This window comes from Rutilus rutilus, assembly GCF_951802725.1.
Source record: "Rutilus rutilus genome assembly, chromosome: 6".
Lineage (NCBI taxonomy): Eukaryota > Metazoa > Chordata > Actinopteri > Cypriniformes > Leuciscidae > Rutilus > Rutilus rutilus.
This window is the reverse complement of record NC_140214.1, coordinates 30,258,429-30,275,801: the sequence shown is the minus strand read 5'-3', so window position 1 is coordinate 30,275,801 and position 17,373 is coordinate 30,258,429. Positions and strand designations below refer to the sequence as shown.

The following is a 17,373-nucleotide window of genomic DNA, read 5'->3' as shown; positions in this document are numbered from 1 at the left end:
TTTCCTCAGTATGATTTATAAGCGGTTTTCCTCATGGGGACCAAAAAGTCCCAACAACAGGGATTTCGGATATTGCCATCTTTGTCAGGACAATTTGTCCCCATAACATAGGGTTACCAGGACTATATACACACACACACACAGATAATTTATTACCTCAGGAATCAAAATAATGCCGCCATAAATTGAAAATGTTGCTATTATCAAACCTCATAATGGATTTGCTACTGCTGATTCAATAAAGAAAATACATCATAACAGGTAAGTATAGATAAACTTTAATATACTTTTAAATTCTTATCCAGTCGAAAATACAACTTTTGAATGAAAGGCACAGTACGACCAGACTTTTCCACAGTCTCAGAACAAACACGTACAGAAAGCAGACATTTTTCTTACAGAAAATGCACAAACAACTCAAATTTTAACATAAACAGCAGAGTTCAAAGGTTGGAATGTCTTCAAACCAATATGAAATGAGGAATATTTAAAGCGATAGTTCATTAAGCTCAATCAACTCCCAGTATTGCTTTATTACAAACATGGGTAACATTAGTAGGGCATAAAAACAAAAATCACAAAAGGACAAAATTGATAAGAGGGCAAAAATTAAAGAGTCTATGAGGAAAAACTATGATCTGAACATGTAGTGCAACTTGTCTCTGTAAACTTAATGCAAGTGCAAGTGAATGTGACGGTATGTCGTGGTTACCTGCTTATGAAAAATTAAACTGCATCGGGAGGTTAAAAAAAACAACAACAAAGGTTTATGAACAGAAACATGAAAAATAAGAGATTTATTGTGGTTTCCCTTTTGAACAATCAAAGCATTGCTAAAAGAACAAAATGAACCACACAATGGTGACAATATTCTTTGGTATCTTTTTCTTGCATACTCGGTTGTTTAAACTCCATTGTTGTTGTTTTGTAATATTTTTTCAGAGTTTTTTTTTTTTTTTAAATCATGTCGTTCAACTACTATCACTGACACTGACTGACACTTTTACAAAAAGCATCAACGTCTCACCAAAAGGTTCACTGTAACATGAAACACTTGATCAAATTTTCCTTCGAAAAGAGGCATAATTTGACCAAGCACACTTTCAAATTCAGTTAAGACTTCACCAAGATTCCCGTAGCAAAGAAATCAGGTGGTTATTCGATTATAGAGAAAACACAAATGGATGAATCTCAAATCCTGTCAAGAACATGTCCTGGTGATCTTTCACCCAAAACAAAAAAACAAAACAAAAAAATAATAACAATTGTTTAGTGTAATTTAAAAAAAAAAACACAAAAAAACATCATGGTAGTATTAAACTGCCTTAAATAAAATATTTTTTTTACATTATTTTTCAAATTTACAGTATTAACGTAATGAGATTAACATGAATTACAAAAATAAAGCAAAAAACAAAATTAAACAAACAAAAACCCCAAAACAACAAAAGTCAATAAAAAACAAAAACAAAACAAAAAACAAAAGTCAAAAGAAAAACAAAACCCCCAAACTAAGAAAACAAAACAAAACAAAACAATAAAAACAACTAAACTAAACAAAACCCCAAACCTAAGCAAAAATTTAAAACAAAATAAACAAATGAGAGAAAAAAGAAAAAGTTAATATTTTGGCATTATGATAATGAGAATTTTGGGAGATAATATGCAAAACCAAATTTTTCCTAAAATATAATTATATTCCTGGCCAAAATGGAAATATACTAAAATATTATTATTATTTTTTGGGTGAAACATGACCTGAACTTTCTTTTTTTTAAGATTCACCACTCCCTGTGTCACATCAGTAATAACCACAGCTCACGGTGCACTTACAGCACTCAATTTATAAATTAATTAGAAACTGTATTATAAGATTCTGATCAGAACCGATAATAGCAGTGAGGGTTCACCCGAAGCATCAGCTCACAGTCACAGACACACACAAGTGCGATCACAGCAGTTCGAGCCTCTAGTCTGCTGATTTTCACACGACCCTTTAATCCATGTTCATGTGCAAACTTCTTAATTAGCCCCGGAGACAGGACTGGAACCAATGTTGGCATGATTGATAGCGGCAACGAAACAGCAACTCCCTTGAAGGTGTACAAATGCGTTCCAGAATCTGGCAGCACATTTGTAAAAGTACTTCTGATGTCTTTTTTTGAGGGGATATTGCAGGAGCACCATCGTCCCCTGTTCTCAGCACTACCTGTTAGTATTGCTCAGCTGTGTGAGTTGTGTCAGGAACTCCCGCAGTTCTTTAGCTGCCTGGTAGCGGCCGTAACGTTTCTGAGGTTTGGTGCACTCGTCCAGCAGGGTCGTGAGACGCCCGTCTTTGAGCACGTCAGCAGGGGGGTCGTGCAGGAGACCCCCCGTGGTGCCACGCCAGGTGGCGAATCTGGAGAGGAGGTTCTGACAGACAGCGTAGTAGTTGTGGTCCACGGTGACTCGCGAGCAGAGGATGTCCTTGGAGAAGGAGAGGCAGGCTTCTTTGTCGCATTCCTCGTAGCGGCTCTCGTACCACACGTCATAGTTCTCTGGTTTATCTGAGTGGATTAAAAAAAAAAAAATTTTTTTTTAAAAATAAAGCAGTCAAAGGGTGCATAATATTTGGCAAAATAAAACATGAGAACAAACTTTAAAATAAACATGAAATTATATTTCCAACTCATGTTTCTGGGGTGAAACTAGATTTTCGAGAATTAAATATTGAAGACGTTTTGGGTTTTGATTTCCACATTGCAGAAAACCTGGACAGAATCGTAGCATGGAATTTTAGAGTACAGTGAATGTCAATGAATTTGACGAGTACATCATACGTAAAGCTGTACACTTATTCAAATCGTGATATGTACTAGTGTCTGTGAATATTAAACCACATTTCAATCTGAAGTCTGAAATCTGAAGTCAACACTTCAGATGAGCACTGTTCAACATGATGGTTTTGATTGCTTAAAATATGATTCAAATCACTTCAAAAAAGGAAAAAACAGATCAGTGCAACTCTGTCATATAGGCTACATAAAATTATAACGAGTACATCGTTATAATTGTGTTTGGGACGTGGCTTTTAATGGTGAGACTTTTGTTTTTGTTATCAGGCTCTCAAAAATTATATAAAAAATTGGATTTAGATTTATCGGCCAATATATCGGTTATCGGCTTTCAAATATAATGAATTATCGGTATCGGACAATTTTCATATTGGTGCATCTCTAGAAAAAATAAAAGTTCATAAGGCCTTATTATTGTACAAATTTGAATCAGTTAATAAATTGTTAGTTTTATGAATTAGAAATAGACATGCTTTTTGATTATTCAAATTTTAACATTAAAATGAAAAACGGTGAATTTGGAAAATGGATTTAATAGGACCCTAAAAAATTAAGAACCCTAATTAAACTAAGTTTCACAACAAATGGAATTCATAAAATAAAATAAACTGATTTTATTTTCCCTATGAAGTGGAGCAAGGGCAGAATGAACTGAAACGGCGCTGGTGTGTCATGAAGAGTTAGGACCCCTGCGCTGCACAGGTCACATTGGACCCCAGGGGGAACTGCAATATCTTCTTGTAGCTAATCAAAACAGCCTAACACCTGTTATCGTTTTGTAGCTGTGGTAGCTTGATGTAGCATGTAGGCCAGACAAAGTATACTTAGAGCTTCAGTATAAATCATTGCAGAGTAAGGGCCAGATTCACTAAACAGGGTAATTAGCGTGAGAGCAAAATCCCATAAAAGCGCAGATGGGAGTGGAAAGTTCTGCGCATGATCTCCTGACGACGTGCAAATTAAAGAACAGACGCAGCCGGATAATTTCCATAATGACCAACACAATCTACAAAGAAAATGTGCATCTGGTTGGGCGGTAAATAATGGCACAAATACCAGTAAATTGACGTGCGCAAACCTTAGTAAATCACCTTGCATAATTCAATTAAATACTCTCCTCCCATAAATTTTGCATCTGAACTCCTACAAATGCATATGCAATAAGGTCAGAAAAAACAAACAAACAAACAAAAAAAAACAGTCCATGCCTTTTCAGCGCTAATATTTCACAGTAGATTTTTCACAGCAAAAATTGGTCTGTTATTAGTTGTAGTGGTTGTTAGGGATGCACGATGATATCGGCACAACATCGGTATCGGCAGATAAAAGCTTTAAATGACCATCATCGGCATCGGCAGATACCGTAAATCCTCTAATAGTGGCCTGTATTCCATTAGTGGCCGGGTCTCTAACATTGGCCGGTCTCGCTGTTGGCGGAGGTAAATAAAGGCCGGTCTCTATAGTGGCCGGGGCTATTATTAGATACAACGTTTTTCTGGGCAGGCCACAACATTATGCTTGTGATAGTAACATGCAAATACCACAGGGGGGCAATGTTTGCTAATGAATCCAAGCCATAGCTATGGTAGCCTGGTCATGTCAATCACTTCGCTCTTGACTCGCACGTGAGAATTCAGTCACCGGTAGGCTAATGTTGTTTACCATGGCAGCTGCGGAGCCAAAGAGGATTTTTGGCGAAAATCTATTTTTTAACCCCCTGGGATCGACAATCGCACTGGCGCGATAGGCTCGCTTTTTTTCTTAAGTGCAAACGAGTTTCAAAATACTCTGTTGACTTTGATCTCTTAATTACGGAGAGCGCGCGTTATTCAAACGCAAATAATCTGAGGCGATCCACGCAAACCTGAACACCCACAATCAGCTGGATAACACACATCTATCTAAGTAATAATAATCCTGGAAAATTTACCTCAGAAGTGCTTGGAAGTATTATTTCGAGGAGCAACGGATCCAGCTGAGAAATAGGTCAGTTCTATTTGCTTTGTTCTAATCGCAATAGTGTCTGTAAGTTACACGCAAAAAGACACGCGTTTCTAGTGTGTGAATGAATGAATGAAATCAATGAATGCACAGATGCGTGCTGTTGTGGAGCTAACGTTACTACTGCTGGAACAAATACTGTTTCAAAATGAATCATTGCTTTTCACAAAAAATATTATTTATATTATATTTATTTGTTGTTAATGTTCTGTATGCATACCATAATGTTATATGGTAACTAACTGTACGTTTTCAATAAATTAACCTAGTATTTTATAGGTTAAAATAGACACAAAATCTCGTTTTTATTCATTCTACTGGTAGTCCGTTTTGCTCAAATACAAATAAAGGCCTGTCTCTAATTATGGCCTCCTTCCAATAAAGGCCTGGGCCGCGATGCGCTTGAGTAAAATAAAGGCCCGGGCCTTTATTAGAGGATTTACGGTATGAATATTTCTGCCGATGAGCCTTGCCGATAGGGTGGCGTGTTTCCTATGTGCACGTGACGACCGTGAACGTAGCATGAGCGCCAGCAACTTAAACTTCCAACATGTGGAGGCATTTCGATCATGGGCGTCAGTTTGGTTTGAGATGTGCTGGGGACAGACATGCATTCGCAAGAGCATTTTCAGAAGTGCTGGGTACAATGACGCAGTCATTTTTCTTCTCTTTCAAGCAGGTCATGTTTTGAAAGACGATGTCCTGTAGCTTACTAATGTAAGCTCTCCAAGCTACTATGCTCTCCACAGAACATAAAATATTCATTTTATTTTATTTTTTGTGTTCGCATTTACGAGGAAAAGCAGTGACAGTTCTCGGTTACGGACGTGGACGCTCTGAACCCGGCACTAAAAGACTGCTTTAAAACTTTCACAGAGACCTCAAACAGAAAGCACAAAACAATTCGTTTTGTATTAATTGTATCTTAATTTTAATCAAATGTTTCATCAACTAATTGCCTGGATTTAATAAATAATAAGTAAAGCAGATAATAGATATCACGACACGGAGGCGCCGGCGCTCATAAATGAAACGAAACTCAGCATAGCCTACTTGCCTCACAGACCTGAGAAATATATCTATTATCTACAGAACGCTTGAAATCACATTTTTAAACATAACAATTCAAAACGAAAGAAAACTATGTAATCCGAAATGTGCATTTCTCCCTGGCGCGTTCACTACTGCGAAGATCGCGAGTCAGCATCGTCAACTTCATCTTTGCAGCCGACACAGAAAACGCTTGTTTATTAATAAACAATTAAAATGTCTCCTTGCTATATTTGACATATTCATAATCATTACTTTTGCGGTTCGTTGTGACTGCTTTTAGTTGCTTTATTGGCAGCGCCACCCTTACATGTTACATGAACGGGTCACCACTGCGTCAGCACCGAAAACAGGGGAGCATTTGGTAGACCTGTTCAAGTAGGAGAAGATGTAAATTTTTTATTTGAAAATTTATTTTGATTTATTTGACTCCTAAGGACTGAAGTTTGAAGTCTGAACTTAAAAATAAAATGTGGCACTGGCATATCATTTATTCTCCAAGTGAAATAATTTACCTATTTTTCAGGGGTGAATGTCTGTCTACATTTGTAAAATTATACATTTATGGTAGAATCAAATGTTGTTTTGTTTGTCTTGTGTATTGCCTTATCTACAACACATGAGTGTAATACGGTAAAGGTAGTACAGGAGAGACTTGGATTTCTCTTCAGTAAAATTAAAGTGCAAATATATCAGGGGAAAAATGTGTATCGGTATCGGCATCGGACAAAATTAGTTTGAAAATATCGGCCAAAATGCAATATCGTGCATCCCTAGTGGTTGTTGTGCAACAACAGACCACTAGATACCATGATTGAAGAATCAGAATTGAGTATTGCAGGGAGACATGAATGATGCATGGTTCTGAACTAAGCATGGAGTTGTTTGTGAAAGGACTGCCAGTGCCAGGAAAACGTAAAGTAGATGATAATCTACGACCAAAACAATGTGTCTAAACTAGCCGCGAGCGTAGCGGCAAAATCAAATAGAAACCATTATAATCAGTGATGCTGTCTACACTGGATGTGGTGCAGCACGACAAATCCCTGAGAGGGAACTGATGCCCCGTTTGCGCTCGTGCAACTTCTGACACAAAGGACAAATGGATTTGCAACGTTCGATTTCTCGAGTCCTGTAGACAGCCTCAAGCTATTGCGCCCAGGCCGTCGCTTCCGGTGTAGACACGGTGAAAAGTCAAGAAACAAGGCCTATCTCGCCCTCCGATTCACCAGTACAGACAACAGTGTGTTGTGTTGCGCGCCTCAAAACATTAGCTTCTGACAGTATGAAGACAAACAAGTTAAGACGATACTTCAAATCACGACCACAAAGAGAAGCCCGTTGAAGTTGAGAAGTTGTAGTAGTGCATTAATAGGGGCTTTTTGCATCAGGTAGTTATAGGAACTTAGTTATAGGAACAAGCCACCAGGGCAGTTCCCCGGGAACAAAATGTCCCCCTAGGGCCTTTATCCTGGTTGCATTCGCACCGCCAGCAGGAACTCTGAGGTGATGTAAGCCAGCCGACAGCAACGTCATTTAAGGCAACAACTGGAGGATGGGGGATGTCGTGATCAGAGCTGTGTTTTTGTTGTGAGTCATGGGTTTTGTGATAACAGAGATAGAATGTAGATATATAAGTTATGTAATGGAAAGAGCAAAAAGGAGGGATGAAATCTCCAACTTGCGGTGCTACATATCATAGAGGCTGAGACAAGAACACAGCGCAGACAAATGTGACAGGTAAATGCCGTTAACATTAGCTTTCTGTATGCTTATGTCTTGTAACACTTTAAAGGGGGGGTGAAATGCTATTTCATGCATACTGAGTTTTTTACACTGTTAAAGAGTTGGATTCCCATGCTAAACATGGACAAAGTTTCAAAAATTAAGTTGTACGTTTGATGGAGTATTTCTGTGCCAAAAATACTCCTTCCGGTTTGTCACAAGTTTCGGAAAGTTTTTTTCGAGTATGGCCATGTGTGACGCCAGATGGGGCGGAATTTCCTTATACGGGTCCTAAGGGCACTTCACCCGGAAGGGCGCGCGCGCACCCGTAGACCAGAGCGAGAGAGCGAAAGCAGTACGCCCATCAAAGCGCTGTGCTCGGCTTTAGGGAAGTCATCGGCTGCGCTGCCCAGTTCGACGCCGGATTTGCAGATCTTCTAATGCTTAAGGATGGAGCAGTCCCAACGATAAAGGTTCACGGTCGTGCGTTGGAACCGCAGGCGGTGAGTAAAACTGCTTCAAATGTCTGTGTGTTGTTAGCTATCGCGTAAGCACAGCAAAGTATGTTGTCGTGATTCTTTCGCTCCGCCCACAAGGCACGCCTCCAGCCGCTCGTTTTTTTCCGGAAAGACTCGGTACAGCCTATCTTTCTTTTATAAATATAATAAAACTAAAGACTTTTTGGAGATATGAAGGATGCAATACTACTCTATAGGTACTCAAGATTAACATGAGATTGACTGAAACTGAGTGTTTCACCCCCCCTTTAAAACACTTTACACGGTTAAAAAAAAAAAGGCATTTGTATGGCATGCGTTCGACCAATCAACGTACACTTACGTCACTGTTAGATCTTCCTATAGTGCTGGGTTAGACCCTACTCTGAATGAAGTAGAAGCTAATTTAGTTCCCCCAAAATACATTCCTAGAACTATTTTGTTCCCAGTTCCTGCGATGCGAACACGCCACAAAGTGTGTGGCTACTACACACTTTGTACACCCTCCAAGTAATAATAGCTAATTGTTAACTGGCATTTAATTACTCTTAACTAAATCAAATTTTAAAAGGCTGCATTACCTAAAACTGTAGCCTTAAACAATTCCTAAAAAAAAAAACACTTGGCTGGTGGTGCAAATAACTTGAAAAACATCTTGCTGTTAGATTCAGTACAGCAGGCAACAGCAACAACAAAAGAAACCCTTTAACATTTCACAGTGCTTTATTTCTTGAAGGTAACTTCAAAAAGCACGACATACATTACAATTGAGTGGCGATCTGCAGAATAAAGACACTGAATTGATTCAGCTTTTCACTGGAAGAAGACAAATAAGAAATTCTTCAGACAGCAGGTGCATCTCTTCTCTGGCCACACATTTTAATGCTGAACAAATCAATAAAGCTGAGGATCCTTTAGGAGGAGGTGGTGGGAGCAGAAATAGACTGGGCTGCTGTGACATCAATTCATCAGCAAAACTATATTGAGTCATAAAGTGCCTTAAAGAGTGGGGGATCTGCAGTCTTGGTCATTTGACACAGCTCAATATTGTGCCAATAACTAATTAGAGAAAATGAAGTCACCATGCTGCCAATCACTCTCGAGGGAGCCAATTATGAGATCCAGAGGAGTTAATGTGGCACAGCCAATCAGAGCGCACGCTGGCTTTAGTGCTTTTCTCTTTTGCTGTGATTCTTCACACACAGACACACATGTAGAGGTTTATGGAGAAACAACATGAAATAGGAAAATAGCCTACTGTTTCAGAGCTGAAGGAAAGTCATAAATTAAAGGGATAGTTTATCATTTATTCACCAACATGTCATATCAAACCTGTATGACTATTTCTTCTATGGAATGCAAAAGAACCCCGTTGACTTTCACCGTGTGAACAAAACAGATTAAATAATCTTCAAAACATCTTAAACCCACTAAAATTGGCAACACTTCAAGACCTTCAAATATTCTCAATAAAAAAAGCTAAGCGTATATACGCAGAAACCACCTTTGGATGGAACCAGTGAATGGAAATCGTTTCTGAAGCCATGAATGGCAATCCTTAAAAGGTTCATGTTTTAATTAATTTGAATTAGTGCACTTAGATATTATTATCAGCAGAGTTAACAATGTAAAAAAAAAACAATAAAAGCACATCCATTCAGTGCCCTTGATGGAACCTTGATGCCCACACAGGTCCAGTGAAGGGATATGACATCATAAGCACACGTCAATTCAGAATAGAAACTCAATTTAAAAAAAAAAAAAGAAGCTTGTTATCTAACATTTCAGAAAGACCCATCTGCGAGCAAACACGCGCACACACACGAGCTCCATTCAGATAAATGCTGGCAGGCTGGAGCAAATAGCCATTGTTATGTAGCACACATGCTCCAAGTTCATCCGCCAGCCCAGTTTGGCCTCTCTGGATGGCAGATACACTGGCACACATACAGTACTTGGACCAGCACTGCACCAATCCATGCCAGCTCGCTACCGTTCAGAATCAAAAGTGCAGCTTTGGGCCACGTTCATATGTCGCAATACAAACGCTTCAATAGCAATACTTAATCAAACGTGAAACTGAAATTTAAACCCCATGCATTATTACCAGTAATTAGGGGCTCTACCAGGGGCATAAATGAGCTTTTCCATAATTTTCAGAATGACAATAGTTTAAATACCTATTGCACCTAAGGGTATTATTTATAATTTTTGGGCCAGATTTACTAACAGCTTGCATCAGCACCAACCCTCTTTAGGCGTTAAAAACTACTGTCAGGATTTACTAAAGGCACGCAGTGAAAAATTAGAGCTGAAAGGGCTGAAAGTTATTTTTGCAGCTGATCTTATTGCATATGCATTTGTAGGAGTTTCCCTTTCAGACACAACATTTATGTGAGGAGACTATTTAAATGAATTACGAATTTGAATTACGCAATATGATTTACTAAGGTTTGCGCTAGTCAGTTTACTGGTATTTGCGCCATTATTTAAAGGGTTACTTCAGGATTTAGCATTAAGCTTTGTATTAGTAGAAAACATGTAGTATTTTCGAATTACCATGCTTTCCACCCTCATATCCCCCTGAGACAAGAGATTTATGTATTTTTTGTCTGGAAAAAATCCTCCGATGACGCAAAAATCGTCATTTTGCGTCATCGGAGGATTTTCTGGACAGAGGCTAAAGACTACAGGCAGTAGATGGCGTTGTTCCGCATGTTTTCAGCCCGCCCATACAGGGTGGGATCTCACTCAGTCAGAATGTACACAGTGTCAGCCGTCTTTCTTTGGAAGCTAAGCTAGCAGGCTCTTGTTCTGTGGAGAAAGCTGAATAGTAGGAGAAAGCTGAGTAAGTAACCATCCTCCTTTTCCCGGACTTGTCCGGCGGGCGAGATCGTTCAAAATGTCCGGGATTCAGCTTTTGCTTTCTGCGGTCGCCATTCATTGTTTACATGCACACCTTTCAATCTAACTGAATTCATTCTGATTGGTGAATTTGAATGTAGTGTTTACATGAACGCTAAACAAGTGATCGGTTGATGTGCGTTTTACCATTGCTAAGAAAAATTCCCGCTCCTCCGTGAGAGATGCGAGACCCGGCGCGTCTCAGTAATCATGCCACCGGCCTCGCGCTGTTCTCCCGCGGCCGTCAGCCTCGTCCTGCTCGCCACAGTAAACATGATGAATGGCGACTGTAGAACGCAAAAGCCGAATCCCGGACATTTTGGACGATCTCTAAATCCCTCGCAAACTCATCACGTAGGCTAGCTTTGCTGTTTTCATCTGCACACTCTTACCGGTAGGCGTGGCCTGCTAAGGCAGCGAAGCAAGTGCATTCTGGGAGTTGTTGTCTTTCATCCACATAAGCCAAAAATACATTTTCTGGCTTTTCTCAGTCTAGAAAGCTCCAAATTCAAAAATTTCTTCACATTTCTTCTACTTAAATGACCTATTTTAAATACACATTCATCTTCCCAGAGGTGAAGTATCCCTTTAACATCTGGTTTAAACCAGATGCTAATTTGCGATGTTCTTGGTAGACTGCGTTGGTCATTATGGAAATGATCCGGCTGCGTCCGTGTTCTTTAATGTGGGCATTGTCAGTAAATCACCCACAGAACTTCCTACGTCCATCATTTTATGGGATTGCGCTCTTACGCTAATTTGCCCAGTTTAGTAAATCTGGCCCTAAATGCATCTAATGTATCTAAGGCTGAATCCCAATTCTCTGTCTTACCCCTTCCCCTACCCCTACCCCTTCGTCTTACCCCTAGCCCTTGTCCCTCGAAACCGAGTGGTAAGCGCTAGGGTTGAAAACATACCCCTATGAAATGAGACGCCACTTGGTTACGTCATCATACATCATACTCCGGCGTCCCTGTGTGATACAGGACAGTATATTGTAACGAGTGGAAATAAGTATGGCCCCTTTAAGAGCTGCGCGCTCTCTGTTGAACGGGCTGTAATGGTATTGTGCCGTGCGACTCGAACAACCCCATGTATGTGGGTCATTTCTGTGTTGATGCTCATTATTCTTGCTTTGTTTTTATTGAGTTACGCTGTGGAAGTCAAGGTGGAGCGTGTGGCAGACAGTTGCAGGAGTTTGATTTGTCAATAAATTGCGAGTGAATAATCGCCTCCGTGAGTCTGTCTGGCCTAATAGCCTACTTCAGCTGCGAGCTATCCTTATTTTGTTTCCCTCCTAACACAACGCGTTACAATATGTAAAGCACGTATCTTTTTCCTGGACATGTCGCCTGGATTTCGGGATCACCCAAAATGTCCGGGATTCGGCTTTTGCTTTCTGCCGTCGCTATAAGTGTTGTTTCAACCGGACTGAATTCATTCAAATCGGTGAATCTGAATGTAGTGTTTAACGTACATGAACGCTAAACAAGTGATCGGTTTATGTGCGTTTTAGCATTGCTTAAATTCCTGTGTTTTCGTGTCAGTCGGGATCCGTTTGAAGCTGAATACATGACCTGCAAAGCTGGCACATACGTGTCAGTGTCAAATAATGAAACGTTACACATAATGAATGGCGACTGTAGAAAACAAAAGCCGAATCCCGGACATTAGTCAGAGAAATGCGGGACTGATTGTGCAAACCAGCAATGTATCGTTAGCATAGCCTAGCGTAGCAGACCAGCGATTTTTAAAAACGTTTAAAAACGTTTCAGTTAACAACATGGTTGCAAATATATATGTACATGACTGTGTAGAGTACAAAACACGACTGTCATAATTTTTCAATCAATCATTTAAGCCGAAAATGAGACTTTCTTGATGGTATGCCCGCCCTTGTTGCCGGTTGCGCAGTGCATTCTGGGTACCCCTTGGTTTCAAGTAAGCTCGCGAAAATTCTTGGTTTTAAGGGGTATCTACCCCTTCCCCTTAGCCCTACCCCTTGATCAAAATGAGAATTGGGATAGCCCTTACTCTCACGTGAACGTGCAAAACTAAGGGGAAGGGGTAAGGGGAAGGGGTAAGACAGAGAATTGGGATTCAGCCTAAATGTATCTGTGTTTTATCAAAATTTAACCAATTACTTCAATATATCAGAATACTATAGACAGTTACCAGTACAGTTTTATCAACTTCAACAAAAGCCATCTTTATACTGCAAATGTGGAACAGAAGTGGCATTAGACATGGCATTTATGTTTAATGCAGCTCAAAGGTGGCATACATGCTTTTACACAACAATTGCATAACGTAAACAGCCTACACAGAATATACATATTATCAAATTAAACGGTACCGGTATTGTTTGAGGAAACAGTATGCCAAATTATGGCTACGTAGACGAAACAAGCTAAAAAACATTTATGAATTAGATTGTTGTAGTTTTTTCACGCATTATAAAATCAAGACTTAACACTGGTTATTTTAGTAGCATGAAAAACAAAATGGTTGTTCAAACCGGGAATAAATTATACGAAAAAAAAAAAAAAAAAGTCTAGGACTTCCGCCTACAGCAATTTATACACTCCGGTAGAAACTCCTGTTACAATCACTGAATCTGTCTATACTGCACAATGAATCTCTAACTTACATTGGATCTGCACTGCGTTGTTTATAAGAGAATTCACAAGAATGCCGAGTTCAGACAGCGAACGTGTGCACTGAACAAAAATCGGGAGTTAACAGCGGTGACTAAAGGCTGCAATGTACTTCAAGCGAAATTGAAGAAAATGAGGCAAAAACAAAGTTTGTTTTGGAGTTTGCTTTGGGAGTACAAAAGAGCTTGCCAAAAGCGAACTTTCGGGAAACATTTGCTCTGGCTGGTACACAACACAGTCAAACTACCACTGGTCCGTGGCGATTACGTAATGGGTGGGTGTGGCTCTGAGGCTCCGCCTTCTTTGACGTTGAAATAGTCTTCGATTCATTTCTTCTGTTCAGTCCGTCGAGGTTAGATGCGAGTAAAAATGTACACACTGGAAAGCCGCTTTATAGTAGAACATTTTGTTGTAAATCTAATCGAAAGCGACACTGTCACTGTTTTTTTTTCATGTTCAACACTGTAAAGCTGCTTGCTTTCAATCTATTTTGTAAAGTGGTACATAAATAAACGTGACTTGAGTGCCGAATTGCAGAGTTTGTGCAATGTGTCCACTACTAGACTGTGATAATAATTCTGCCTGAAAGGTCAGAGAAACATTTATGTTGACGTGGAAGGCCAAAAAACAGGTGCTCCAGCCCATCTGAGGGAAAACTGAAAGTGTGTCAGAACATATGAAAGTAGACAAAATAAATAAAGAAATAAATAAAAAACACACCGTCTAACCTGGATAACAGTTTCCTGTGCAATTTATTAACGTCATAAAGCAAACCAAGAGCACGGAGACACTGGAATGAAGTTATTACTTACTCTGCTTTATCAATCTTTTGTCTGCCACTATGACGTTTTCTGCATCGACGACGATGACTTTCCCGTCACGGGGCCCGACTGCAAAGTTGTCGAAGCTGACGTCTAGGAGGTAAAGGGCAAAGTCAAAGTCGTTGTTGGTCAGCTGCTCGGCGATGTCCATCAGCTGCTTGGCCAGATCTACTCTTTTCTCCCAGGGCGCATTGTAGAAGCTCCAGAGCTCCTCGCCCACGTAATTCACCGCCACCATCCGGCCGCAGGCCCCCAGGTATTTGGCAAATGGCCAGCCCTCATCGGAGGGAAAGCTCTGCAGAGATGAAACATGAGGAGAGAGAGTCAAGGTGAGAGAGATGTTCTCCAGTCACACACACACGGTAAAGAAAAAAACAGCATGTCCTCTCAAATTTAGAGCAAAAGATCTACATTAAGACACTGATAAACTGCAAAATCATTAGCTTGGAGCAAAGTAGGTGAACCAAACTTTTCTTAAGTGCTGTGGATATTCGATAGCCCCATTTCAGTCATTAAAAATGGATAAGTGACCATTAAACTTTAATCCCAGAGATTCAAATAATTTAGAGGACAAAACACAGCATTCGGTAACCAGTCGGAGCCTCCAACATCTGGCCTTCTGTGGTCTGGGCTGGAGAGGGGACGATTCCTGCTATTCACGATATATGTTTTGTGATGGACATTTTGGCAAAGCGAACCAGTCACGTATTTTACTGGCTTACACTCCTAATGTCATAAATCTGATAACTGCAGGGGGCATTTCAGTGATGTGTCCAAACTATTACACTCATCCTGTCCTTGAATCTTTCAAGGGTCACAAGTGAATTACGCAAAGACAAAGCCCACTAGAAGATGCATATGTTTCTCTTGCCTTGACCAGCTCTAATGCTCATAATGGTACCAACTAACCAAAGTACACACCCCGTCCCCAACACAATTTATTTATTGTTTATTTGGTAATTAAGGACTAAATGGTGGGAACACGTCATTATGAAGTTCCTCGCTATGGATGACACGTCATTATGAAGTGTCTGTAAAAGGCCATGTCCTGTGTGAGAGTGAGGTTGAACTGTTCTTGAACAAAAAAAATAATAATAATAATTATATATACATATATATACACACTTCACTAAAGTATATAACAAAAAAAATCAACTTTACTGTGCAGAATCCAAGTGGTTTCCTCTACACTCTGTTGTTGAACTTTATAAATAATAGATGAACACCAACAAATTCTCACTATTTTTCTTTTCTTTATCCCAACACTGACAAAATAAATAAAAAAAACACCTATAAATAGAGAACATTTGATAAATATTATATATATATATATATATATATATATATATATATATATATATATAATAAAAAATATATATAAATAAACAAACAAACAAACACACGTATACAAATCTGTATAAAGCTCATGGTTTCCACAGCTCATGCTGTCTGGAGTTTTTTTTATATTGAAATTTCATCCAAATTTGCAGTGTTTAGTCAGCAGAACAATCCAAAATCAACTTAAATAACAGCACAACTCACAGAAGAGATGCATGTCTATCCAACACAGCCTCGCTTTCATTCCCATTAAAAATCAAAGATGGCGCTGCTGTGAATAAGGTCTGTTGGGCTTGAACGGTCAAATTCACAAACTTACGAGTCTAAATGCCCATCTTTGCAAATATGCTCGTAAACAGTCATTTATATCTTAAGTGAACGTAAACAGTTGAGAAAGAAAACGCATATGTAACAGTATATTGGATCCGTGCATTCAGTCTCAACCCTAATGCTCTGATGGGATCGTGGGCGACCCAAATGACATTTACCGATTTAATAAAAAAAAAAATGTATAAAAATAAATAGGAATGATATCTGGTTGTATGTTAGTGTGACAAAAAAAAAAAAACACACCTTTTGTATTATATACCAAGTTTTGTTTAAAGCTGCAGTCGGCAAGTCTGGCAGATTGGGTTGACTAAGCCAAAATTTTGAATGTTTACAACTCCCATGCCCCTCCCCCACTACCAGCGAGCACCCTCCCATCGAGGTCGTGCACGTCAGTGCGTGTGCACCAGATTTTCTGTGAACGCGTCCGTCTCTTCAGCATCGATCAACACCATGGACTCGGAGGTAGGCTGCCCTGGCTAATCTACCCATAGATAGCAATAACCGAGGAATTGGAAGCTAGATTTTCTCTCCGCATCACGCTTCGTACAATCTTCAGGCGAACTTCAGGCGTGTCGTGTGCAAGTGATATTGTAACGTGCGCGAGAGAGGGGGGATCTGTGGCGTGTGCACGACCTGTGATTGACAGTCAGATCTCACACCCCCCTTCGCTGATTGGACCCGATGATCCGGGAGCGGTGGATTTTTGCAAAACAAATAACACGCTCCAGGTGGAGTTAGAAGCTCGGGTTTTTTTCTAAAACCACCTTATTTATGTTGTTCTGTCGGATTATAGTGTCTGAATATGATCAAAAAAAATTGCCGACGGCAGCTTTAAATTCTATAATCATTTCTAGCATTTTGCAAGCCACAAAGATTATATTTTACAATTCCAGTATTCAGTCCATGTTTAAAAAAAAAAGTTAAAGAGTAAATAAATCTAGTTAATTTACAGGTCTCTATTCTCCTCTAGAGAAGCTTGTTTGTCAGATGAACAAGCACAACTCATGACTTTTTTTTTTTTTTTAAGTCCCTGTAAAGGCTGGGTGGCTAATAACACCTTTTTCTGTGGTGTGACAAACTCAGAAAACATACTTATTACAGGGACTTTAAACTGTAGTTGCAAGTCAAGTCCTATTTTACTTGTATTAAACATTCTCTGCTTACATTCTGCATTGATTTTGTCAAACATCACATGTCTCCTGTTCTGCTACACTCT

The 17,373-nt window shown here is 39.5% G+C and overlaps 1 protein-coding gene across 1 annotated transcript in view; it reads right to left on the bottom strand.

Annotated features, from left to right (window-relative positions):
* Window positions 1-256: 256 nt before the first annotated feature.
* dipk2aa (divergent protein kinase domain 2Aa) overlaps window positions 257-17,373 on the bottom strand; it is a 35,059-nt gene continuing 17,942 nt past the window's right edge. Inside the window, exons 3-4 of the mRNA XM_084412585.1 lie at window positions 14,481-14,784; window positions 257-2,546 (exon numbers count right to left, since the gene is read on the bottom strand). Of these exons, the coding sequence (XP_084268711.1) occupies window positions 2,206-2,546; window positions 14,481-14,784 (645 nt within the window). The 3' untranslated portion in view covers window positions 257-2,205. The remainder of the gene's footprint in view (window positions 2,547-14,480; window positions 14,785-17,373) is intronic.